Source organism: Ambystoma mexicanum, chromosome 8 (assembly GCF_040938575.1).
Source record: "Ambystoma mexicanum isolate Mex_15411 chromosome 8, UKY_AmexF1_1, whole genome shotgun sequence".
NCBI classification, from domain to species: domain Eukaryota; kingdom Metazoa; phylum Chordata; class Amphibia; order Caudata; family Ambystomatidae; genus Ambystoma; species Ambystoma mexicanum.
Genome location: NC_090929.1, coordinates 540,551,540 through 540,579,168, shown reverse-complemented (window position 1 = coordinate 540,579,168; position 27,629 = coordinate 540,551,540). Strand labels below are relative to the sequence as shown.

Here is a 27,629-nt window from a genome sequence, read left to right as displayed (position 1 = left end):
TCTCGTTTTCTGACTCCTGGCTTCTGTGCAGCCTCTGCTCAGAAGAGACCAGGTCAGATTGGGCCTTTTCTAACGCCATCTGTTGCCTATTTGCCAGTTCTTGGCCTTCAGCACATTTGTCCTGCATGGCTCCCATATGTAAATATAAATATGCCGCTACCCTGGCAATCTTGTTGTGCTCATCCTTGGCCTTAGGGGCCATATATAGTTCACTCAGGGCCACATGTAAGGGACCCTGATCTCTCCACATATCTGACCCAGTTGTAGTGACCTGTTGTGTGATCGCCTGCACCCATACATTTTGGTCCTGTTCAGACCATTCACCTCTCACAAACAGTTTATGTAAGAGGTGCTCCCTAGCTATCTTCATATCTACCAAGGTCGTCATTCTGGAATTTGAGTTCCTTCCTGACTTACAGAAGTTTGTATTTTATTTTGCAAAACAGATCGTTTCCTTAGAGCGTTCCTTTGAGGAGTGCTTTCACAGTGTAAAACAGCGTGGTGATCTAACCGGATATGTGTATCCGGTCAGTTGACACACTGTATTAAGATGCACAAGTGGTAAACCTAATCCAGAATATCCCAGCTACGAGCCCCCACTTTGTAAGCGGATTCAATTCAACACTACAGCTAAGTCAATGCCTAGTCTGGGATGCTGATGGAAACCCTTATTGATATATTTTTATGCCCAGTTCATGTACTCTGGATGACAACCCTTATATCACACCCCTCTCTTAGAATCCCCCTGACCCCACTGAGCCAAGAAGTAGGTTTGTTTCGCAAATTAAAAGGTTTTATTTGAAAAATTAAACAATATATATATCTATCACACTTCTATAGTAAATTAATATTTGATAGCACACTTGTGAGGATGATAGTGATCAACAATGGATAATGTTACAGTAGTACACTCTTTTTGATGGCTTAGAAGTGATATAGAGAGGATGAAGTAGCTGAGAATGCTTTTATGGCTTCAAGGACAATGCAATGATGAATAAAATGCAGTACAGAAATAACTTGATATGATTTAGCAAAAGATAATATAATCACTTTTTCTCTGGCAATTCACCCCCCCCCCCCCCCTTTGCAATGTAAGAAATGGAAGGAGAGCACACAGTCTTCAAGAATCCCAACAAAATGCAATACGAAATGCAGTTCCCCCCTAGCAAGCTTAGAGAAAAACAGGTATGATTTTAAAACACAGGCCCAAAATGCTTTGAATGTGGTGGCAATGAAGTGAAATGATTCTAAAATTGATTTTAATTCCCTGTAGGAGGTTCAGGGTAAGTGATATCTAGTTTATATTAGTTCAGGCTCACTTTAGCAATGCTCTATGAGTAACTAGCAGGTTAAAACGAATTTTAGCAAAGGAAAGCAAGGAGCTGCTGATTTTTACACGTGGCTGAAATTGTGCAAAATGTCAAATCGCAGCAAATTTAATCGCGTGCGTCGAGCGTAATTACGGAGGCACTATAAGGAGTAGCAAGTTGGTTCTAGGTTCGTTGGAAAGCCTAGAATCTTAGCTTTAATTTCGCTCCTAGCACAAACGGTCCCGGAGATACGGCCGATTTAGTCAAGATAGTTTTTCGGATTTGAAATTTTAAAGCTCAGAATGACAGATGACAGTTTTCAGTTTTAAAGATGACAGAATGACACAATTCTAGGAGGCAGTTCTAATAGGCTAAAATAGCTTGGATTAGATTATTTTAAACTAAGAGATTGGTTTTGGCACAGTGAGTACTCACACTATATTTTTGAAATAAGCCGTCAAGGTCTGGTCAGGTTGGACGGGACGTCCGGCGGGTGGTTCTGAAGTCCCGGCTATCTGGGCAGCTCTGCTCTCTGGGTCTGTCAAGCACCGGTTCTGCTCACAACGGTCTGGCTTGTGGTTCTCTCTGGTTCCGGATACAGCACTGCTTTCTGGATACTGCTACAGGTTCTTGCAAGAGTTCTTGGCAAAAAATTCAAACAGCTCGCCCGGCTGTTGAATAGTTTGGTTGGTTTTGAGGCCTGCTGAAGAGGATTCAGCTTGTGGATTCAGGCCTCTCTGCTACAAATTCTGGAGTTAATTTCTGCTACAGGTTCTGGAGATTGATGGATTTGAAGTCCGGATCTCTGGATGTGAAGTCTGAAGTCTCCCGGCAAAGCGTCCCGCAAGAAAGTGGAAAGTGAATCTCCCTACCTGGGTTTCAATGTTCCTTTTTATGTGTTTTGAAAATGGGTGTGTGCCTGGCATAACTGAGCCTGCCCCTCTCTACTTGTCATTGGCCCAATTCTTCCCTCTCCCATGATTGGGGGAAGGAAATGGATTGTCATCATGATGAGGTCTGTTTATGGATCAGAGGATCCTCCCCTGGTCAATTTGCCCACAAATCTACATTTGATTCAAATACCTATTTCCCAGATACACAAGTGGTTGACATTACATGTACATATTACAGATGAATTAAGACAGGTCTCTGTTCAAGCCCCATGTTCCTGCGAGCTGGGATTCAGAAATGACAACATTTTGCGCTTTTTGGTCGGTTTACCAATATCGGACATTTACCAAAAATTACACAAATGTGCGCAAGGAGTATGGACATTAATTGATGAAGTGTCAGATTTTTAACATGCAGACATTTGGAGTAAGACCCTATTTTCTGCTAGCAACCCCCCAGAATACACCACAGGGTCCTAACACCTCTTAAAATGTGCACGGAAAAATCCCAAGAATAATGATATTATTTATATAATTTTGACCAGTCCGCACTATGAGTTATCTATCTTTTTAAAATTATGCCCTGGTCAACAAGGGGTGTGGCTTCCCACATCACATGGTGGAATAACTGGTTTATCCACTTCCCCCAAGCTCAGCTTGCTAGCAGAGGCACTGTCCCTCCCAGTTTCTCCCAAGAGGAAGCCACTTACGACCCCCCCAATATAACATTTGCCTGAGTCCAGGACAGGGCTTTGTTCAATTTCCTGCAGTCTGCAGGTACCCCTCCCTTAATTCAATCAGAGAGGTGTGATCTCCTTTTGGTGGGGGCAGCAGGATGCAGCCAGGCCTGGTAAGAGTTGTTGAGCCAGTTCAACTCCCGTCAGGGGTAGTTGTCAGGCAGAATTCAATTTCTTTAAGTCAAGCTTCAGCTAAATGTCCTGTTTGTTCCCAGTTTAAATCAAACTTACAATTGTTACACATGCAGCTAGAATGCTGATTCTAAGTTCAAAACCATGACATTTAACAGTTGCAAACTATGTGACACTCAAAAGTAGGTCACTCATTTAATTTAAACATTTCGATTTTAGTGGTTTTAAATCCAATTTCAATTAAGCTGCTGACATCCACAGCTCAGCCAGTTTTGTTATAAACATTGTTCTGGGCTCTTCATTTTCCCAGATTTTGTATGCACACAACACTTCATTCTGCCAGATGTCTGCTGGTGTTCAGTAAGATTTTTGAATATCCTGCAATGTTCGAAATAGGCACTTTGAGCTTGCATTCAGGAAAACAAAGGTGATTTTAAGGTGCTTTTGGTCTAACAACACTGTTATTTTTCCTTTGACACCACCTTTCACCCCTGGCGCTTCCGGTCCATCATGCTGGCACTGGTGGGTGGCAGGTTAGACTACCATTTTGGTGTGCGCACAACCGCGCGGTTTTCCTGGTTCTGGGATGGATGATGGGCGGCGACAGCTCATCCCCACATCCACCCAGTCTATTGATTTAGTTTTGTTCTAGGAAAGAATGATGGGCGGCGACAGCTCATCCCCACATCTACCCCGTCTAATAATTCAACATGGGTCAAAACCCTTGACACTCTGCGGAACTCTCTAAATTCCAATGATACGAACTGTGATCCATTGTCTGAGACCAGTTCTTTACGATCTCCTCCCCTGTTGAATATGTCTGTCAGAAATTCTGTGATTTTTTTGTGGTTACATTCATTTCTGATATTCCCCACTCTGTCCATTTGGACGTATAGTCTACAAGCACTATGTTGTAGATCTTGACAGCTTCCAGATTCTCGAATGGCCCCATGGTGTCTATTGCTAGCTTGGACCATACGTTTTTTGGATTTTCTATTGGCTGTAATGGTGTTTTTCTTATAACTTTGGATTTGTCGCTTGCGGCACAGGCAGGACAATTCTTGACCAATTCTTCTGCTTCTTTCCACATGTTTGGCCACCAATAGTTGCTTCTCAAACGGTTCTTTGTTAAACTTCTCCCGAGGTGTCCTTCGTGTGCCAGGTCAAGCAATTTATTTTTGAGTTGTACTGGCGGAATTATTCTATCACCTCTATAGATGTGTTCTTTATCCATGGATATTTCTTCCGTGATGGGCATGAAATTTGTTAGATTTTGAGATGATGTTCTCCAGTCATCGGTTATTGCTTTCCTAATTTCTTGTTGCTCAGGGTCAGCACTTAAGTTTTTCCACTCTTCAATGGGAATGGCTGAATTTATGGTCGCTATTATGTCCCCATCTGGACCTTCAGATTCAGCATCTTGATTGGTCGATAATCTGGAGAAACAGTCAGCCACTTGATTTTGTGCCCCCGGAGTGTAACATACATTGAGGTTGTATTGCATGATATCAAGGATCCTACGTCTGATTCTTGGAGAAATAAGGTGAGGTGTTTTAGACTGGAGAACATGCACTAACGGTTTGTGGTCTGTTCTGAGTGTAATGGGTAGACCCCAAATTAAATTTCTAAAGTGTTGCACGATCCACCTTACTCCTAGCGCCTCCCTTTCTATTGTGGAATAATTCAATTCTGCTCCCTTCAGCACTCTGGACGCGAAGGCGATCGTTACCTTACCCTTATTCTGTATTTGTTCCAGGACTCCGCCCAGGCCGATTTTGCTGGCATCTACTGATATGATTGCCTTTGCCTTGCAGTCAAACATTCCTAAAGCAGGTGCTTGATTGATGTCAAATTTTATTTTTTCAAACTCCACCTTGCATTCTTCGGACCATTCAAACTTATTCTCCTTCTTCATGATATTTATCATATTCTTGGTCTTCTTGGCGTAGTCACTTATAAATTGGGAGTAATACTCCGTCATTCCAAGGAAACTCCTCAACTGGTCTTTGCTTCCTGGTTCTGCGATGCTCAGTATGGTGTCCATTAATTCCTTCTTGGGGCTGATGCCGTTGGCAATCACATCGTGGTCTTCCTCTGAGAAGGCTGAAATGAGGATATCGTCCTGGAAGCAGTGTACGCCTTCTAAGCCCCCGAATAGATGTGACATTAGCCTCTGAAACACTGCTGCGGCTGATGTGAGGCCAAAAGGTATTCTTTTGAACATAAACGCCCCCAAAGGAGTGACAAATGAGGTGAGGCTTCTCGAGTTTTCTTCCAAGCTAATTTGATGATAAGCCGAGGACAGATCCAGGGTACTGAGGACAGATCCAGGGTACTGAAGTATCTTGCTGGTTTCATGGTTGTTAATAATTCTGATATATTTGGGAGGGGATGTTTGTCAATCCAGATGTTTTTGTTCAGGTCCCTTAGATCGACGCACATCCTTATGGAGTTGTCCGTTTTGTTTACGAGTACTATCGGGGCAAGCCATTCTGAGCTCTCAATAGGTTGTATGATGTTCTGTTTACATAGGCACGTGAGTTCACTTCTTAATGCTTCTTTGGTTCCAATGGGAACTCCACGAACTCTGTGAGCTATTGGAATGGCACCTTTCTTCAGGACGATCTTATGCTGGAAACCTGCCAGGAGTACAATTTTTCCACTGAACACTTTGGGAAATTGTCTTGCTAGAGGTGTTTTGATGTCAACCTTTTCATTCAAGACAGTTAATATGGGGGGTCTCTTCACCAGGATGAATTCTCACACGGAGAGCAGCTTGCTCTTCCCAACCCACTACGGTCGAACCTTTATTCGCTATGAAGAGTCTGCAGTACGTTTCTCTGTCGCGAAATTTGAGCTTTAACCATGTGTACCCAATGATGTCTATGGGACTTTTTCCATATCCTGTCGCTCGTACTGTAGTGTCTTTTATGTCATCCATCTTGCCGGACAATTCACTTAGGAAGGTCTTCACATCCACCATAGTATATGGGGACCCAGTGTCCACCATTATGGGCAAGGATATTTCGTTAATCTGCATGTTAACCCACAGACCCTTGGTGTGTTGCAGGGACGTGACGGTGAGTATTTGTATGGGTGGACTCCTTTGGTTGATGGTCAGCATCTCGTTGCATCCCTGATCAGCTTCAATGGCCCGTACCATGCTTCTCATTGACCTGGCAAATGGTCTTCTGGTGAACCTGCTAGATCTTCCTCGCGTGTTCCTACAAACCTTAGCGAAGTGTCCAGTTTGGTTGCATCTGTAACCCGCAACAGCTGCCGCAGGGCATTCTTTGTCGACATCACTGTGTCTCTGCCAACCACACTTTTGACAACGCCCTTGATTTTGATTGGGACGTCCTGAATTTCTTCCTCTTCCAGAATAGGGTCCCGGGGCATATGAAGATGTTCTCCTCACAAGCGCTACCGAAGGTTCACCCATATCCTCTTCAATGGATTTGACCTCAGAAATTCCCACCTGGTTGAATCTTTCCTTCATGCAGCGGTCGCCTAGTTCCATGCTTCTGGCGATTTCAGTGGCTTCTTCCAAGGATGGGTTCTTTGATTGCCACAACCTTTGTTGGATTCGTGGATCGGCAACGTTCAGTACTAGCTGATCTCTCAGATATTCGTTCCCAACGGCAGTGAAGCTACAAGTCGACATAACCGTTTTGAGACATGCTATGAAAGTGTCGATTGACTCGCCTTTCAGCTGTTTTCTAGAGAAGAATCTGTACCTCTCCAGCACAACATTTGTCTTGTTACCAAAGTGCTTGGAGAGTTTGGCTAGTGCGTTCTCAAATTTGCGGTTGCCATCTCCTCCTGCATCATCGGATTCAGGGAGTGCCCTGAATATCCTAAGGGCCTCTGCCCCTGCACAATTTAGTAGGGTCGCTTCCTTGAGGTCGTCATTGAATTTGTTACCACCAAAGGCCCTTAGATATACCTGAAAGCCGTCTAGCCATTGTTCCCATGGGCATGTAGGGTTACCGGGACATGGAAGAAACTTTGTTGGTGGTGGGACGTTCAGCATTGTCGTGCGAGTGCCTATAGCAGAGCCCGGTAGCAATTCCCAAAGTGTCCTGTACCAACAATGCTGAAGCTGTCTTGTTAGGAAGGATTGACTGACAATATTATGCTTGGGTGAAACTTGTACACATAAAAGTTTGAATCTTGAATTTATGAAAAATTGATCACACTTGTACAAAACTTCGGCCCGTGTATGTCTTTTGTGATGGTTCCGTGCCTCAATATGTGTTTCACATCTCACTTTGTGCCTTGGTAACAATCATGCGCTTTATGGGCTTTTAGATGAATCATTTCTTATTGTGCTCATCAATGGATATTCTCCTTATTGCTCGCTTGTATTGGCCGCCCCTTGGCAAGCTTAATTGGCGTGCCGGCTTAGTAATGTATCACAGGTCCAATCGGAACAGTTTCACAAACGTCAACGCTCGTATTTCGTTCCGTGTTCAACTCGTATTGCCGTTGCTATGGTAATGGGAATACAGTCTTATAAAATGGCGGCACGCAATGCTGATGCACTAGGGTCCTTTCCTCGAACCGCCAGCCTGCCGTTGGCTAGCGATTTGAAAAATGCTCCTCCTTTTGTGGGTGAAACATGCACCGGCGCTGCTAAAATGCTTCCTCTATCGTTACATCAGCATGCTTGTGCTAAGTTGGTTCTTCCTACCTTCATTGTCCCAAACGGTTGGCCAGGCCTGGATAGTGGAGACCGCAGCGGGATCAGGAATACCCTCAAACGCTCGTCTTGGAGCAGAGCGCGGCACTCATCGGCTGCACAGTGGGGCCAACCCCGGGGGCCTTATTGGGTGCTCCTCGTCGCCATTGTAACAAATGAGCATACCCAGGTAAGCTTTGAATGTAAGCTTTATTAGTGGGCCCCTGCTAGGTAAGCCGCCGGGATAGGAATGACCTGAACGCTCTTGCAGAAAACGTTCCATGAACAAGTATTCCACTGACGTAGTGTCAGTGTGTGTATAACATCTAACAACACGACACACAAATGCCTTTCGAAAAATGATTGACGTCTTCTGCCATGAAAGGTCTGGATTTAGGTGTTCCTGGGACTCGAACAGGTATCTTTGAAGAGAGGGGCATTGCCTCACCTGTTATGTTGTGTTGATTTATACCATGCACCGCTACCACCCACGGGCAGTCTCCAGGCGCTCGCATGTCTCTGCAAAAGAGGGGGCTGCGGGGGTTAGTGAGGATAGGATGAGAGGATAGGTTCAGAACCAGGAGGAACTGGCGCCTGTGAGTGTTGTTTGCCTGTGGGAGTTGATACGGGAGTCCCCGTGCGTTGTAACCGCATGGGTAAGACACAGTGCCTCAGGGGTGTGCCAGTGTTTGTGTGGGCGTTAGTGTGTTGCCTGATGTTAGGTGGGCTGTGCGCAATGGTTAGATTGTATCCATAAGGGATCCAGAGTCGTGGGTGGCTGTTGCTGTATGACTATCTGGTGTCTTGGTGTGTATTTGTGTACACTAGTTTTATGGACTGGGGCGGGTGGTTTTCTCTAGGTATGCTTCCAGAATCTCAGAGATGATGGGGTGCGATCATTGAATTGATTCTTTGTGTGTTTTTAGTGTGGCAGCGTTGGTTATGTTGCAGGAGCAGGAAGGGGAAGTGGGTTGTTGGTTGGTAGGTCGGTCGGTTTCGTGGAGCTGGCAGTACAATTTTATTTTGGTCATGTATTTTCCTGCTTTCTTCTTCTTCTTCATTGTGTAGGGTTGGAAGTCTGTCGGTGAAGGTTACAGGTGCCACAGTATGAATAAGTGTTGGCATCCGACCTGTGGCCTTGAGCTGGGTTATCTTCTCATAGGAAACTGGCACTGCCTCCTTCAAGGTTGGAAGATGCGTATGCCAGACGTGTGCCTCATGGCTGCACACAGCACATCTGCAAGGACGGAGTCGTCTTCTGACCCCTTTTTTCCTGGCTCGGGCGGTTCACAGATCACGCCAAGGAATTCATTGTCAGCAAATGGCTGAAAATAACTTTAAACTTCTTTAAAACTTCCACCTGTTCCCTATTCTGTTTCGCACACTCAAACACTTGACAGCAGTTCACGTTAGGACAGACGATTTCCAGAAGACCCTCGCAGAGTATTTTGTTTTTGTTCCTTTTGCTTTGTTTAGTCCTGATAGAATTGCTAACGAAAGAAGAATCTTACCATCCATGGAAGGACACGTTGCAGTAATTCTGTGCGTTTCAGGCAGTTTTAGGACCACTTTAATCTTTTCATGCATATGTTATGTATGTACCAATTTCAAAGATATTTACGCAGGGATTGAAATCAGATAGCATAACCCAGAGCTAAAATAGCTCCTGTGTATCGAGCATTCGCCAGTGACCAGGAGCTACTTCTGGGGAACGAGGAGTTAGTACATAGCATTCCACAGTTCTAACTTCCACTTGAGATACAAAGCAACTATGTAGGACCCCTTATGCTTTAAATGTCTCCTATATGTGCCGTAATGTTTATTTATCGGTTGTCTGAAATGCACAGAGTTAAATTCACATAGGTGTGTTTGTTTGGCATCACTTGGCCCTTGGAGGCAAAAGTAGCTCCTGGTAGATGGTGGTGTCAAGCTAACCAGCCTCTTCTAGGCTAAAAGCAGGAGGTAAATTGCTTCCAGCTCCCCTCAATTTCCAATCTTGTTTATGGTGTGTATCTGTTCATCAGTTGTGGAGACACTCGTGGGTTTGGGGACTGGGGATGCCACCCTTCTCAATAAAGACCTTTCTTCTGGGAGAGGTGCACTTGTCCAGCTCCCGCAAACTGCTCATCGTTCTCCCCTGGCCCGGTTGGCTGCCATGCTGTGCCGTGCGCAAATCCTCAGATGTATGTTGGGATTTCTTCAGAAATATTTCACCAAATCCATTTCACCGAAAAACGAAATCTACTTTTTAGTTTTTCTACTTTTAAAAAAAATGTTTTTTAATTGAATTTTTTTTAATGCAGGGGGAGACCCCCACATTTACCCTTACCCTACACCCCACCTATTATGCATTACACATACATCATTTTTCCTACCATTTTTCGGTGAAATAAATTCAGTGAAATCTAGGTGAAATGTTATTCGAAGAAATCTGTGGTAATGCAAATCATCATAGCCTCTGACTGGTTCAACCCATAGAGCTGGTCACACAGATTATTACTTCACAGGACAGAGATCAAATTGGATCATTATTAAAGCACAAACAAATAGGTCAGGACCATAATGTATACAGATGTACCTGTTAGTGGCCCAACTGGGTCTGCTGAGGCGAGTAGAGGCCTTGTTGGGCCTGAGAACGTGCTGGGAGATGTGGGACAGAGCGGCCTCCTGAGGTGCAGACGCACGGTTGGGCTGGCTGACGTGCATGGAGAAATGCCATGGTTTCCTGAACTAGCTCTAAACTGTGTCACCCACACAGCACTCCTGAACCGTATTGGACAAGATTGTATGCCCCCAGCACAACTTCCCCCAAACCCTATTGGCAGGATAAAAAGGTGTGGTGGTGCCCTGCTACATCCCTCCTTATTCTGAGGCAGTTAGACACGAATTATTGGTACAATGTGGGGTGGCCCAGTTTGACCACTTCACCATCATCCCAGTACACAGGCCTTAAAATGTGCACTCGTCTTTAGCCAGTGGCGAGTAATACAATGGATGTGCTGTGTGCATGTTGAGGCGGCAGTGACTTTTTTTGCTGGGTTATTGCACGCAACTTGAAATGCTATACCCCTGCGGTGCAGCAGCCTCTCTTCCCTTATATCTGACATAGAGGGGTATTTACTGTCTGAATAGAAACCCCAGTGCTTCTCGCTGCAGCTATCCATCCTGGCTAGGTGCCCAGAGCAGGGCTGGCAGTTATCAAGGCCTTCCGAAATGGATGGGATGGATCACTTGTTTAGTGTTAACCAATTGTAACCCACTGCAAGAGGGCATATGCGCCTCCATCTACGACACCTTCCTAACCCTTCCAGTTTTTTCTTTTCCTCAGTTTATCCCAGGTCTCTGCCTCTTTGATAATTACCTCCTTTTTGTTTGTGTAAATGGATTTGAGATCTGTATTACTTACCATTGTGGATTACCCCCCTAGCTATTGGGCCAAGACCAATTCTCCTGTGAATCCGATCAGTTTGCTCAATGACAGATGTCACCTGACTACTTTTGTTTACCTGTCAGCCATTTTGGATTCTTTCCTCTGGATTTACCACCACTGCTATTACAAAGCACCTATGTATTTTTTAGGCATTTGATAGCTGGAAGGCTTGGCCTGCGTCCATCCGATATTGTCACATCACCTGCTACTCCCTGATTGGAAAGCTTGCCTTTGCAGGGTTGCTGAGCCTGGGCATTGCTAATGCCTTTTCCTTTGCATAGCAAAGGGACATAGCTTCGAGAAGCAACGGAACACTTTACAGAGCAAAGTTATGCATTAATACAGATACACAATGGAACGCTGCATAGAGGTATACACCAATACAGATAAATAACGGAGCACTTTACATACTCTACCTCAGAAGGGAGTCGATTGGGAGAGAGACCTTAATGGGTTGGGGAGGCTCTGAAGGTTTTGACACGAAGCTGGTTGTAGGCCAGTGTGCTTGCGTCTCTGGTCTGTCCTTGTCCGCTAAATATCTTATGTTTTATTGTTGCCCTTTGGGTCTGATGTGTGGAGTCGGGGGTGTTCTGCCTGAGGGGTGATTGTGTTTCTACTGCATCTTGGCGTGCCCTTGTTGAACGGTATGTGTGTTTTATTGCCCTCCAATGTTTCATTGTCTGTATTTTTCTCTTTCAGTTGAGCTCCTGAATTTTGTGAAGGCCCATGGGGTGACTGGCTGGCTCACCCATCCCTACGGCAAAGGGGTAAGTGAAGGGATGCTTGGCGATTGGTATAGGGGGCTATGCGCGGGTTGGGTGCCAATGCTTTGAGATGTGGGGACGGTCCTTGATGAGTGGCCAGGGGGAGGATTGGAAGCCTAATGCTGTAAATAGGGCCCGAGCCGAGGGCATGGCTCTTCGATAGGTGACACAGCTGTGCGAGGTGTTTGGTTGTCTGAGGGGCTAGGGATGCAGGAGGTGGCTTGGTTGCTGCTTTTAATGACCACGCTGCGCTTGTTTCCGTGTCATTTATCGGCCTCGTGTCAGGGGGTTAGTTGCTGTTTGTTTTGGCCTCCTTTATCCTAACCCTGTTGACAGCGTTAATCCTCCAGCCATGGCTAAACCCTAGGCCCTCCTGGGACCTTCGCATGGAGGCTGACATCCTGAGGTCACACTGTGAGCCGCAGGCCCGTCCTGGGCCCTGTGAGCGCTAGTGGGGCTGCCAGGTGTTGTGAGCTTACAGCCAAATAAGTGTATTAAAGTGCAGACTCAGTCCTTAACTGGGAGCCATGAGCATGGTCGGGGTACTTGGTCCCTGTGAGCTACAGGCCTGGTATTCCCCCCAACCCTGCAACCCTGCTGTCCCTTGAATGTGTCTTACTGGTCTGCTGTCAAGGTACCACTTTTGGTCTCCGCAGTTTTTTCTTTTCCTCAGTTTATCCCAGGTCTCTGCCTCTTTGCGGGAGCGTTTCTTGCTATTCGCCGCTTCATCGCTTTCTTCTCTCCACACCAGTCCCCACTCTTTCTCTGCTGTCTATCCTTTTCCCCAACCCTCTGCAGTACGCGTTTGCTTTTAAAAAAATGTTCAGTCACTTTTTGTTCTTCCCAGTTCCCAGACCCCTGACTCGTTTTCCTTTCTGGCTCGATCCCCAGCCCCTGCCTTTCCACTATTCTCACTCTTCTGCTTCTTTATATGTGGGAATTGCAGGGGAAGCAGACATGGGCAGCACCTACCAGGTGCCTGCCCATTAGCACCCAGGTGAGTAGGATGGGCCACCAGCTCCTGGGACAAAAGGATCCCAGACTTCTGGGTGCCCCAGCCAGCACAAAGGTGACGGGGGCAGGTGACAACCACCTGCCAAGCAGGTAGTCACTGCCCCTAGCACCCACATCAAAGGTCCCACTCCCATCCGGACAGACGTGGGTACAAAGGGCCTTTGATACTTCAAAGGGGGCTACCTGCCCTCAGGCCAATTTTGACCTATATCTGAGGAGGGCAACGTAGCCCCCATCCATCTTTCCCCCCTCCTCAGCATTGCAGAAGCAGTGCTCACCACTGAGGTCCTCTCAGCAGAGAGGTGAAAATAATTCAAAACCTCCTCCCTCCCTCCCTCCCTCCATCTAATTAGATCAGGCCTAGGTAGCACCTGCTTAAAACAACCCCAGCCATAAAACTCCGACCAGAGAAAAGTAGAGAAATAGAGCAGGACCAATTAAAAATATAAAATTCGCAGAAATGCTGAAAGTATGAAGTTAACATACGCCTCGCAGAAGAGAACTAAATCACCAAATCACGCGGGCGGATGTGCTGAACATAAGGCAAGTATGGTGAAAGCGGAAGTCCAGTAATCCATAAATAAGGAGGAAAAGGCATAAATTAACCAAAAATGCAAACGCCTCACAATGAGGAAAAATATGAAGACATGGTGAACTGGACAGAAGGAGAAAGCCTGTTGCTAACTATCTATTAGCTACTAACGCCGTTCAAGAGGCAAAGAATAAAGTATTGGGGAATGTGAAGGAAACAGATCAAGGAGCATGAAAAAAAATGAAAAGAATAAAATAAAATACCATCGCCTCTCATGGGGCCAATCCTAAAATGGGATGATGTATCAAAAGGAAGGCTAATAATGCCTCAAAATGGTGAAAAATGCTTAAAAACGGGAAAAAGGCAAACGCCTCATCAGGAAGCATGGAAAAAAGAATAACGCCTCGCAAGGGGCCGATCCCAAAAAGGGATTATATTCAAAAGGAAGGCTAATTATGCTGTCACCAAAATGGTGAAAAACACATAAAAGAAAGGGACAAAAGGATCCCAGACTTCTGCGTGCCCCAGCCAGCACAAAGGTGACAGGGGTAGGTGACAACCACCTGCCAAGCAGGTAGTCCCTGCCTGACACCCACATCAAAGGTCCCACTCCCACCCGGATGGACAGACGTGGGGTAAAGGGCCTTTGATACTTCAAAGGGGGCTACCTGCCCTGGGCCAATTTTGGCCTATATCTGAGGAGGGCAAGGTAGCCCCCATCCATCTGTCCCCCCTCCTCAGCAATGCAGGAGCAGTGCTCACCACACCGCGGTCCTCTCAGGGAGAGGTGAAAAGAATTCAATGGCATTCGAGAATCCAGAAAGCAGGAGCACTATGGGATTCCAGAAGTCGAGCTGAGGAAGGCGAACAATTAGCATTCTGTCCGTCCAAGTCAGAGGGCCTCATTACACGGAAGGCGGTAATGGTTAACGGCCACCGTTAATGGTAACGTGACCGTTAACCATTACCGCCTTACTACGAGGTCCCTTAGCGGGTTGGTGCTTTAACGCCTGCTTTTTGCAGGCGTTAAAAACCAACCCGCTAAGGGACCTCGGAGCTAATTACGGCACCGCAAAATTGCGGTGCCGTAATTAGCGCCTTCCCCATTCCCATAGAGCCCTATGGGGCAGAAATGGGAATGGGGAAGGGCAATGGCGGAAGGGGGATTTACCGCCCCACCAACCTTGGAATGGGGCGGTAAATCCCCTTTCCGCCAAGACGGTGCCGGTATTTTACCGGCATGAGCCATGGCGCTAATAGCGCCATGGCTCACCGCCTTATTGGAAAGCAGCATCGTGCTGGGCGCTGCAGGCTAGAGTAGGGGAGGTAGCCGGGAGCACAACACTGACGGTAAGTAAATAAACCGGCGAAGCCAGGGCCTGCTCCCTTAGCAATGTGACGCCCAGACTGGTCGGCCCGAACGTGCTATTTCACAGCATCCGTGCCAGCCGCTTGAGAGAGCACAAGCAGCAGACCGGTAGAGCGGACAGAGAAATCCGGTGAGGTGGCGCACTTGGGAGCAACGACCTGGTAGGATGGAATTGCGGAAAAGCGCTGGTAATAGAGACCATTGGAAGCAGGGCTACACGGGGCAAACCCACGTTGGGTCACAGAGCGGAGGCAAGTACATTTATAAAGCACTAACTTGCCCTATTCAACGTCCTCACAAGAGTCACGGAAAAGAAAAGCCAGTGACAACAAAAGGGGAAAACCAAGTGGGCAAACACACGGGCAGTCAAGGGGAGTTAACCTTGCCTGCATAATGGTGGAATCCACGGCCATAGCAAAGAGGCTGCCATTTACCCTCTGAATAACAGCTTTAAACAGGGCAGGGCCCAGACCAGTACCTCAATCGAGGCGGGTTGGAAAAATGCAACGGCAGAAAAATTAAAACAAGGGCCACCAACAAACACCTCACACCCAAAGCAAGGGTGCAGGTCGGTGGGTCATTATTCCCACATAAGGACACAGCAATTTCCCAGAGAAAGCACTGCAGGGCCCAGGCCTTCTGAGTAAAAACCCACGAACACTGCAAACAAGCAACAGCCAGTGCTGGAACAAGGATGGCGGACATGCTTACTTTAAAAGAAAAATCGCTATTGGGATGGGCTAAGGAGGTGAAACCAGCGCAAGGCATGGACGTGGTCAAAAAGAAGATGGCAGAAATAGCAGCAGCCAACAGGGAATCGGATGCAGATGAGGCAACAGATGTAGAGGCCGGTGAAGAAGATGTCCAGGCAAACTAGAAGCGCAGGTGAAGAGAAAAAGATGCCAAGATGTCTACAGCATGCCAGCCACAGCAGATGTCCACCCAGGCAGAAAAAGAAAAGACAAAACGGGTACTGTGCAGAATGACTTGGGGCCAATGTTAGAGCAGTTTTTTAAATGGCATAAGGAAGGGGGCGCTGGGAAAAAGAAGAAAAGGCACAGGGAAGACTCTAGCCGCTCCAGCAGTGAAGGGTAAAGTTCAGACACTGGGTCTGAAACTGAGAGCGAGGATGACCAAGGCCATATCAGGGCATGGGTTGGGCCCAGTAGCAGCAAGGAGATCGCGGGGCTCAAAACGACTAAATTTGGCAAGCGCACAGCGGGGGAAAAATGTGAATAGAAATGTGAAGAAGACTATTGCATGGCAATTGAGTGCAAAATTAAGAAGAACATATGGGAAAAATGGTTTATAGAGTTCTTCTCCCTGTTGGAATATGAAGAATTGGGCTTTGACATTGGTAAGAAAAGACAGAAAAGAGGAAGAGAAAGAGAGAGCAATGAGACTAAGAATAGAAAAAACTGTAAAGAATTTGGAAGCAGCATTTCAAATATTAGCTACAATAATTTTAAAATAATTCCCAGAGGAAGGTACAGCTGTTGATTGCATACCAATCCAGGATCTTGGAAATCCGCAATACATTTTGGGGGTGGAGGGATCCTGGCTGAATTATGATGGGGGATTCAGAAAAGAGTTGCAAAGATTCCCTGACCTTGGGTGGGAGGAAGAGGATCCAAAGCTTTACATGTTTTATGTCCTAAAAGAGAACTCCTCTGACAATACACAGAACAATAAAGGCTATGAGTCACAGGGTCACAGAAGGGGCGGGGGGTACAGGCAGCGCAGCTCGTGCAGATACCAGAGTGGAGGTTCGCCCCAACATAAGACAAAACACCCCTTCCAGAAGCCTGCCACATGGGGTCAGAGAGCTGGGCAATAGACCCCTGGGTACACAAGCCTGTGCTACTCTGGTGGGGCACGGGGGAACAACACCCTACTGTTGGAATTATGAGAAAGGTTCTTGCAGTTGGAGAGAAAAATGTAGGTTCAGACACCAATGTAGCACACGTGGTGGAGAACACGGCAGTGGCAAATGCACCAAGTCCCCCGCCGCCAGGCCAGGACCCAAAATCACAGAGGGGAAAAACACTCACTAGCTTTAAGATGGGAGCGTCACCAGTAGCTAAGCTACAGTAGCTAAGCTGATGATAATGTTACAAGACTACCCTGATGTAGCAGCAAAACCCTTTTTAGGGCAAGGCTTCAAAGAAGGATTGAGAATCCCATTTCATGGACATGGATCCCAGCACATCCCCAATAACTTGAAATCAGCCTCTTCCCTACCTTTTAATATTTAGAAGAAAAACATTGAGAAAGAGTTGGGGTTGGGCAGGATAGAGGGGCCATGTGATAGTCCTCCTTCACAGAATGTTTATGCTCACCACTGGGGCTAGTGCCCAAGAAGGAGTACGGGGAGTTTAGAATGATCCACCACCTGTCTTACCCTCCAGGGAGTTCCTTCAATGATGGCATCCCCGCCACAGACGCAGCAGTTTCTTACAGCAGCTTTCAGGATGCAGTTGATTTAGTTAGGTTATCAGGGCAGAAGGCTCTCATAGCCAAAGCAGACATTCAGTCAGCTTTCAGGCTGTTGTCGGTCCATGAGAGTGCTTACCAGTGGCTCTGTTTTCACTTTGACAAAACATTTTATATTGACAAATGCCTCCCATGGGTTGCTCAATTGCATGTGCACACTTTGAACTGTTAAGTTCCTTTTTGCAAATGGATCCCACAAAAGGCAATGACAGGGGTTAGAGTAGTTCACTACTTGGATGATTTTTTCTTTACAGGACCAGAAGGATCCACCCAGTGCAGCTCTGCTTTTAACAAATGTAGTGAAATTATGGTCTTTTTAGGGGTCCCGCTCGCGGGAGAAAAAACAGTAGGCCCAACACAGATCCTGTCATTTTTAGGGCTTGAAATTGACTCCATCAAGGGGGAATGCTATATACCCAAGGAAAAAATAGATGACTTATTAGGGGCAATCAAAATAATTGCAGGCAAAAACAAAGCAACCCTTAAAGAAATACAGTAATTAGCGGGGAAGTTCAATTTCGCAACCAGACTTATGCCACAGGGCCGGGTGTTTCATAGGAGCCTAGAAAGGAGAATGAGAGGGGCAACTAACCAGCATCACCACATACGGCTGGGCAAAGAAATACAACATTGCTTAACAACTTCAATGGGAAAGTTATATGGCGCAATACTGTAAATGACACTGCCAAGAGGGCCTTGTTCGCTGATGCTGCAGGGGGCAAAGGTTTTGGTATGTTTTGGCAATAAATGGTGCACAGACCACTGGCCCCCCAGCTGGAGAGATTTAGGTTGGACCAAAAATATTACTTTGCTGGAAATATTTCCCATATGGATGGCACTTTACATATGGGGGGATAAGCTGAACAACCCAGAGCTGGTCCCGTGGTCTGACAACTTGGCAGTGGTGCATGTGCTAAACAAAGGTTCCACATCTTGCACTTTGGTACTAAAGGCATTGAGAGAAATAACAAAACTTAGCCTAAAATGCAACATTGTTATTAATGCATGGCATATTGCCGGTAAGGAAAACAAGGCCGCTGACGCACTGTCCCGTTTTAAGTTCCATACTTTCAGGGCAATAAATCCTCAGGCAGAGGAAAGGATGATGGCTGTAACGGAAGAAGTTTGGGCAATCTTGGGATAAAACAATTCCGGCCACAGCATCCCAAAAAGAAAGGACCCCCGGGAAAATACACTGCTCACGACTGCTCCCAAGTAAAGGGCACGGCAGGAAACAATTCACAGCATCATACACTAACAGGTGAGCCCAGAGGGATCTTGGGGGGACCTGGCAAAGAATGCTCTGGCCCAGAAAACAGCAAAGCTCTACAGTAAATGCGTCAAGGAATTTGCCAAGATAACTAAAATCAACAGCATCAACGAAATCCAAGAAAGACACGTCAATGATTTCATGGAATGGGCCTTCAGACAGAATAACAAGAAGGCATGGGTATCCTCCTATTTGGCAGCAGTGGTATATTGCACCAAACTGGCAGGGGGGGGGGTGCTGACCCCATGCATAGCGCATTGACAAGGTATGCTTTGAAAGTTTGGTCCAAACTATAGGGGGTAAAAAGAGACACTAGGCGCCCTCTTAACTTCGCTAAATAAAAAATCCTAATACACAGCTTACAGAAGGTATGTAACAACATCTATGAAGCAACCCTATTATGGGCAGCCTTTACACTAACCTACTTTGGGGCTTTTAAAATTAACGAAATTGCATTAAAAAATACCAGTTCAGAGGAAGGCTTGGCTGTATCTGACATAAACCTGGGAAAAGAAACAATGACAATAAAACTTAGCAGATCTAAGACTGACCACATGGGTAAAGGAAGAATTATCAACCTTTATTGCATAGAGGAGGCAGAGTATTGCCCCATTTGCAACACCAGAGCCTTCCTTGGCAAACGCCCAGGGATGGGTGGCCAACTCCTGACACATAAAAATGGCTCTGCCTTTAGCAGATTCCAGTTAAGGTCTGTGCTTAAAAAAGCCATAAGGGCAGAGGGATGGGACCCAGCAGAATTTGGGTCCCACTCTTTCAGGATCGGCGCAGCAACATCTGCTTGGATATGAAGCGTACAGCAATAAAAGGGATTAGGGTGGAAATCTGGGGTATACAAAATATATATTAGGAAAGACCTAATACAACAGTCCCCTCCCCCCACCATCCCCATTTTCTCACCCTCTCCACACAGGGGGACCTCCATTTAAAACTGCATGGATTGTGGGCCATTCTTTCATAAAAAAGGCCCAGCAGATGGCTCGAGGAAACCAAGGAAGGCCTGCATTTTCAGAACAAAGTCACTTACTGGTGGGGCAAGCCTGGCATGCGCTGTGGTTACCTGCATGACAAACTCAACAGTCTACTGGGAGTCAGCGCTCCACCCCCTGACTTCCTGATAATCCACCTTGGGGGCAATGACTTGGTCCAGTTAAGAAGAAAACCACTACTGACAGAAATGTGCTCCTCACTCAGGATCATTGCACAGTCTCAAGACTCAAGTTCATAAAACACAGGATCACATTGTATAATAAAGCCCAATTTATCAGTGACGGGGTCCACCTCTCCATAGAAGGTATGGACATGTTTACAATGGACATCTTTTGGACATTGGTAGAGAGGGGCTGTACATAGTTCCAATTTTGGGGGACCTGAGAGGCCGTGCACCCCCTGAGGGTGGCTGCAGGGATCAGCCTCGAGTTGGCCCTACGTGGGAGTATGGTCCCTGCTCAGCTCATCCCTTGTTCCCCAAAAATGTGTGTTGTTTTTCATTTTGTTTTGTTGGTTGGTTTTTCTTTACACATAGCTCATGATACAATAAAGCTTGTGGTCAAAGTTTGTTCAACCCTATTTTTTGCGCTTCAACATTATGGTACTGTCATTAATGTCATCTGTTACACTTTGCACCCATTCCCCACACTAAAACACTTGCCGGCATGTTTACATGGGCCCCCCCGGAAGTGGAAAGCCCAGGGGCATAAGATGGGAGGTGGGAATTGCAGGGGAAGCTGACCTACCAGGTGCCTGCCCATTAGCACCCAGGTAAGTAGGGTGAGCCACCAGCACCTGGGACCCACATCAAAGGTCCCACTCCCATCCGGACAGACGTGGGGACAAAGGGCCTTTGATACTTCAAAGGTGGCTACCTGCCCTCAGGCCACTTTTGGCCTATATCTGAGGATGGCAAGGTAGCCCCCATCCATCTTTCCCCCCTCCTCAGCAATGCAGAAGCAGTGCTCACCACTGCGGTCCTCTCAACGAGAGGTGAAAATAATTCAAAACCTCCTCCCTCCCTCCATCTAATTAGATCGGGCCTAGGTAGCACCTGCTTAAAACAACCCCAGCCATAAAACTCCGACCAGAAAAAAGTAGAGAAATAGAGCAGGACCAATTCAAAATATAAAATTCACAGAAATAACTGAAAGTAAGAAGTTAAAATACGCCTCGCAGGAGGGAACTAAATCACCAAATCACCTGGGCGGGGTGCTGAACATAAGGTGAGTATGGTGAAAGAGGAAGTCCAGTAATCCATAAATAAGGAGGAAAAGGCATAATTTAACCAAAAAGGCAAACGCCTCACAATGCAGAAAAATATTAAGACATGGTGAACTGGACAGAAAGAGAAAGCTAGTTGCTAACTATCTATTAGCTACTAACGCCGTTCAAGAGGAAAATAAAGAATAAAGTCTTGAGAAAAGTGAAGGAAACAGATCAAGGAGCATGAAAAAAAATGAAAAAACAAAAAGACAAATAACAATGCCTCTCATAGGGCCAATCCTATGATATATCAAAAGGAAGGCTAATAATGCCTCAAAATGGTGAAAAATGCTTAAAAATGGGAAAAAGGCAAAAGCCTCGTCAGGAACATGGAAAAAAGAATAACGCCTCTCAAGGGGCGGATCCCAAAAAGGGATTATATTCAAAAGGAAGGCAAATTATGCCGTCACCAAAATGATGAAAAACACATGAAAGAAACGAAAAAGGCAAACGCCTCACCAGGAAGGAAAACAGAAACAAACTTTAAAGGAAAATGAAAGGCGGGGCGAAGCAATGGAGTCGATTTGTAACTAAATATTGAATTGGAGAATGACGCTCGAAAGGAGTAAAAAAGTAATCGAAGATAACCCGGACACAGCTCACACGCTGGGTCCACAGAATGTCACAAGCTTTAGTATGGTGGGCGACAGGGATCAGCCTCGAGGTGGCCCTGCGTGGGAGTAGGGTCCCCACTCACCTGATCCCTTGTTCCCCAAAAATGTGTGTTGTTTTTCATTATGGTTTGTTGGTTGGTTTTTCTTTACACATAGCTCATGATACAATAAAGCTTGTGGCCAAAGTTTTTTCCACCCTATTTTTTGTCAGGTCTCATCATTATGGCACTGTCATTAATGTCGTCTGTTACACTTTGCACCCCTTACCTGCACTAAAACACTTCCCGGTTTATGAGGTTGGGTCCGGTTTTGCATACATGCCATGACAGGACTGACCTTCATTCCTGAGCCAGGGTATGTTGGGTTGGTGTCTTGTGCTGCCAATCTCCCCAGGCATCTGCAAGTGTTCTTCTTAAGGCCTGCATTATGCCAGAGACGCTTCTTCTTAGCGTTGGAGACTGCTTGTCTAGGTGTGCTTGTAAGGTTTGCGTTATAAGCCCTGTGTCATTTCTTCACCTTGCAAGTGTCCCTGCTTTTTCTTCCTTGTGGTGCAAACCTCCAAATGTTCTTCCAGGTACTTGACGATGTGCCTTTCCATGCTTCGGGCAAAGTAATCCCTGGCAGCCGATAAACTCGCTTGGATTGGCAGCCCACGTACCCCCTTGACTGGGGCCTTTTTTTTTACCCTTGTATGGGGTGTTGGCTTTCTAGCTTTACCCTGGTATGGGGTGTTGCTTTCATGCATTACCCTGGTATGGGGTGTTGGCTTTCTAGCTTTACCCTGGTATGGGGTGTTGCTTTCATGCATTACCCTGGTAGGGGGTGTTGGCTTTCTAGCTTTACCCTGGTAGGGGGTGTTGGCTTTCTAGCTTTACCCTTGTAAGGGGTGTTGCTTTCATGCATTACCCTGGTATGGGGTGTTGGCTTTCTAGCTTTACCCTGGTATGGGGTGTTGGCTTTCTAGCTTTACCCTTGTAAGGGGTGTTGCTTTCATGCATTACCCTGGTATGGGGTGTTGGCTTTCTAGCTTTACCCTGGTATCGGGTGTTGGCTTTCTAGCTTTACCCTGGTATCGGGTGTTGGCTTTCTAGCTTTACCCTGGTATGGGGTGTTGGCTTTCTAGCTTTACCCTTGTAAGGGGTGCTGCTTTCATGCATTACCCTGGTATGGGGTGTTGGCTTTCTAGCTTTACCCTGGTATGGGGTGTTGGCTTTCTTGCTGCCCTGGTGTGCGGCTTCTTTGGGAGTCCTACATACATGCAAATAATTGGGGTATTACCCAAATTGACCTTTTACAATTGACATTTTGCACAAGTGAGCTAATTATAGTGGTCCTAATTGACCTCCTGCACAATTGACCTTTATATTATTTTAGTCATCTTATATATGTATTGGGTTGGTTTTGGATTATAAATAATATAAGGGGATTAGTTGGGGGGTAAAGGGGTTTTTGGATTGGGTGTGGGAGTTGCAGGGGGTTTCCCCCCCGCATATATGCCCTAATTGACCTTCTAAATTAGGTAAATTCACCCGAGGTCAATTGTGAAAAGGTCAATTAGTATACAACCAATAATTGGAGGCGCCCAAGAGGAAGGTTTGAATACTGAAAGTGAGAAAATTGTATTTTTCCAATCATTTGGATTGGCATTGTTGACATTTTACAGGACGGGGGTGGGTGATGAAAAAGGGGGGGAAATTACCAGCATTTTTATAAAAAGAAAAACAGGAATCCCCCTCTTACACATGAAGCTGATGCTCTTGTCTAGATGCTCTAGTGTAGATCAGATGTTGACCCTTATCATTTGAGGAGGGGTAAGTAAACTGTTATCCTTCTGTTGAGTGTTTGGGAGTGGTGGTGAACACCCTCTCTGAGGCCTCTATTATCATGTATGGGGCAACTTTTTTTAATTGCTCTCTGACTTGTAACTTCTGGTCTTGAGCTTTTTAATATGCCTATAGCCGTGCATCTGCTAGCACAGGTGATCTGCAATTTAAAGCTGAGTGGTTACTCTAACTCCCTAAGTACTTGTGGGTTTTGGGGGTCTTCCCTTGTCTCTTTCCTTCCCCCAGTGGGTGTTGGGATTTTGCGTGGTGGTGAGTAGGCCTCTCTGACCTTCATTTCCCTCTCTACCTCTTGCAGTGGGACCTCCTCCAGAACTTTTCGAATGGATCCCAAATCTACATCTACTCTGTCTGCAATGTCATGGAAGAGGATCAAGAAAACTGGCTGCGCACAGATTGGATCTACCGCAGCGAGGCGCCCCGCATCTTCGTAGAGTTGCATTTCACAGTGCGTGGCTGCAAGAGCTTTCCGGGAAGCACGGGAACCTGCAAGGAAACGTTCAATCTTTACTACGCAGAGTCCGACGTAGACTATGGCACCAACTTCCAGAAACGCCAGTTCACCAAGATTGACACCATTGCCCCCGACAACATCACCATTAAGGACGACTTTGCCACTCGCAACGTGAAGCTAAACGTGGAGGTGCGTGCTGTTGGGCCTCTTAGCCGTAAGGGATTTTACCTGGCCTTCCAGGACATTGGTGCCTGTTTGGCACTGCTGTCAGTGCGCATTTACTACAAGAAGTGTCCTGCATTAGTGCAGGGCCTGGCGGCATTCCCTGAGACCATCGCTGGGGCCGGCTCGCAACCGCTCACCAAAGTGCGTGGGGCCTGCGTGGAGCATGCTGTGGCCTCCGAAGAGCCCATAATGCACTGCAACGGTGACGGAGAGTGGCTGGTGCCTATTGGACAGTGCCACTGCCAGGCTGGCTATGAGCGGGTGCTGGACGCTTGCCAAGGTAACAAAGCTGAACTATTGTGTTGAAGAGGAAAGGCTGTGTGCACATAGATGAAGGGCTTACAGGGTGCGCGGGGGACTAAAGGGAGAAGTGTTGGGCAGGGGGCTGAGTGGAACAAAGTGAGGTGGGCACCCTCTGAAGGGGGCCATACGGACGTGTAGCGAGGTCATGAAATTAGCAACCTGTAAGTCATTATTATAAAAATCACAACATTCATTAAACAATACACGCAGTGCTCATAAAGGTAGATACAAAATTGTCAATTAAGCTTAGTGAGTCAAAACTTGCCAAAACAATTTGCCCTACAAATCCCATTGTATAAGGTGCCATCAAGTGTCCAGGCCCTAACAAGTCCCGTTGAGCGTCTAGTGATCCAGGCTAATCAAAACTCATATTTAAAAATTTGGCACCCAACCCTTTCCCTCCTGATGGGTACGTAATACGTGGGGCACGATACTCTGCAATGGCACATGCCTTCATCTTGTCCCATATAACTGCCCTAACGCAGTGAAGCGGCGCGTTCCGGAACCGTTCGAGACACGCACGTCTATGACTGAGATCTCATAAGAATAGGGAGTGTTTGAGGGGTGGGGGGTGACGGGGGTGAGACATGCAGGCCCTACTTCTCAATAGTGGCCTTTATTGTGCCTTCAGCAAATTATAGTCTTTTGAGAAATGACCTCCTTCCCCCACCACCCTGTATTGGAAACACGTGCCCCCCTCCACCTTTCCATGCCCCTTCTGCACCCGTCCTCCCACACATGCCTCGGTGGTAACTCCCCGGTGAGCGCAGGGCTGAGGAATGGGGCCGGATGAAGGCGCCGCAGATAGCAGAGTGGTCAGTGGGAGTGCTGGCAAGGCCCTATCTTACTCCCAGCTCACCTGTCCCCCTTCACACAAACCTCCAGGAAAACTGAGGTGCTGGTCTTCTATTATGTAGACATTGCAAAGCAATTCACTGCTGTTGGTGTGGCCCCGGAGCTCTTAGGCCACCTGGATCGCACAGCATTACACAACCATGTATAATATTGCTATTCTATTTGAACATAGTATGCAAATGTGCGACCATAGATATTCAACGTTACTATGAAGAATAATGTATTGCGCGTCTAGCAGGGCGGCCCTAATGTATGCACTCTGGCTGTGGTGTTTCCATGCAGGACGAGGTGCAAATGTATTTTGCACATTTATTTTTTCCTGTTGTGTTTAGTGCACCTGTATGTTTTTCAATGTAAGCACCTTGAAGCGATTAACTGGCACATTTTAATACATTGCAGTAAATAAGGATGACCTATTCTCTCATGCCACATTCACCATTTGTAGTGGTTAAGGGGGAGCATGCTGTCAGGGTGTGCACTTTCAGTGCAACTCTTATTGGAGCAGCATGGACCAGAAAGTGAGCCCAGGGTTCAGCTGCACTCGGAGTGAGGGCAGTTGCACCCCCCTATCCCCTGCCCCACACACGCAAATACATTTGAAGGGCTAGACCAGGCCTGCAAAAAGGAAGCTGACATGGCTCTAGCTTAAAAAAAACCGCAATGTCTGGCAAAGGTTGAGCAACTGATTTGAGGTCATTGTGTGTGGAGTCTGCACGCTCCTCTCACCACCGCACCATATGTCTGTTCTCCTCACCACAACACACTGCCACAAGCTTGGCTGCAGAGTAGAATTTGGATGTCCTCCACATAAGGGTAAAAGCTGAGGCCAAATGGTTGCATGAATCTATGCAAAGGACAAATACAAAGGTTGGAACTAATCAACTAGAGGGAAGAACCCTGGGGGACCCCACAATACAAAGTTTATTCCTTATCGGCCCACAGATGAATCCCTAATTAGTGGTGTGAAAGCTGTGAACCCCTGCATTGTGCGGCTTGTGGGCAGTTTGTGGTAAGGCATATCTCTGCACCTAGCAGTAGCCACTTGATGCTTTCCCCCACCACTTTCACCGGTGCCACACCATTTGCAGGTGTGCCACACTTTGTCACTATGCTGCTGTGTGCCACCCCCCTACACCCACACACCTTTTGTTAGACGTGTACCTCTAGTCTGCATGAACACCCCTCTGCCCCCCTATACCCTGCCAGTTCTGACCGGCCCCTTGGGTGCTTCAATAAATGGCATGCAATCTCTCTGGTTGAGTTTGGTATTTGACTCTACCTGATTGACATTGTTTTGGGCTATAATTAGGATAAATATAGCTTTGAACCCTTAGGTCCAGAAGCTGGTTAGTTAAGTGAGGTTCAACAGCGTCAAGGCCTCTGTTTAGGGATTTTATGAGCATATTCGGAGGAGTGTGGGCTAGGGGGCGCTGTTTGTACCTGCAGTAAATTGAGTGGTTTTGGTGTCAGCCTCCATGCTCAGAATTGTGAGCAGGAAACACTTACTGTGGAACATATCGTGGTATGACCATCATTACTGGAGCATGCAATTCTGTGGCATTCCCCACTGGAATGTGCAAAGATCCATTACTGCCTATTGCAACAGCCATGGTACGATATGACATGTTGCAGTGAACCGAAACATCTCTGTATTCAAAATGTGCCCTTTCCATTAGACAGTGGAAATTGATAATGTACTGTTGGCGAGTAAGACATGGATTGGAGGTTTGGAAAACTGGGACTCGTGCCAGGGGCGAGTGATTTATGCCAGGCTGGTTGCTATAAACATTACATTTTTTACACCCAATTATGCCCTCAAAAGGAGACACTTGGGGGCAAAGGGATGAAGGCAGAAGATAATCTGAGGAGAAATGGCAACCAAGTTAGTGGGCATTCTCTTTATAGATGATTCTGTAGTATATCAAATTGAATAAAGGGGTTTGGGGAGCCTGCATGCCGGGAACTTGAGCTAAAGATGAGTGAAGGATGGCAATGGAAACCGGTTCAGAAGGAAATCTTTGTATTTTGTATGGTTCCTGTGTATAGTGTTTGGAAATGTCCTTAAATTGTGACTTTAAAACAAATATATATACGTGTATGGCATACTCTTGAAAAATGTAGCTTAGCATGTGGCTTTAACTGTGTATGTGCATTCAACAGACATATGCAGACCATGTGTGTCTCCATACTTTATGGAGTGTGTGCAGAGTAGTTAACGCTTTACTATGGTTCCTGGCAGCGCTGCTGAGGGGGTACGCCGCAGTTTGAAAGTAACCTGGGGGGCAAGGAGGGCGCAGGGGTAGGGGCAGAACACATGCTGCAGACACATGGTCTACCCCATACCCCTTCCCTCTCCCTCCGCTACAAAGAGACAGGAAGGAAGGGATCTATGTGATCATTGCGCCGCCCATAACTGCGACGGCCAAATGCCGACGCCAGTT

At 46.6% G+C, this 27,629-nt stretch overlaps 1 protein-coding gene across 2 annotated transcripts in view; it reads left to right on the top strand.

The window, feature by feature from the left end:
- The window catches only part of LOC138472198 (ephrin type-A receptor 2-like), a 197,500-nt gene that overhangs the window by 81,147 nt on the left and 88,724 nt on the right, over positions 1-27,629 (top strand). For both annotated transcript variants that reach the window (XM_069610246.1, XM_069610247.1), the window contains exons 2-3: positions 11,880-11,947; positions 23,650-24,310. In XM_069610246.1, the coding sequence (XP_069466347.1) occupies positions 11,880-11,947; positions 23,650-24,310 (729 nt within the window). The remainder of the gene's footprint in view (positions 1-11,879; positions 11,948-23,649; positions 24,311-27,629) is intronic.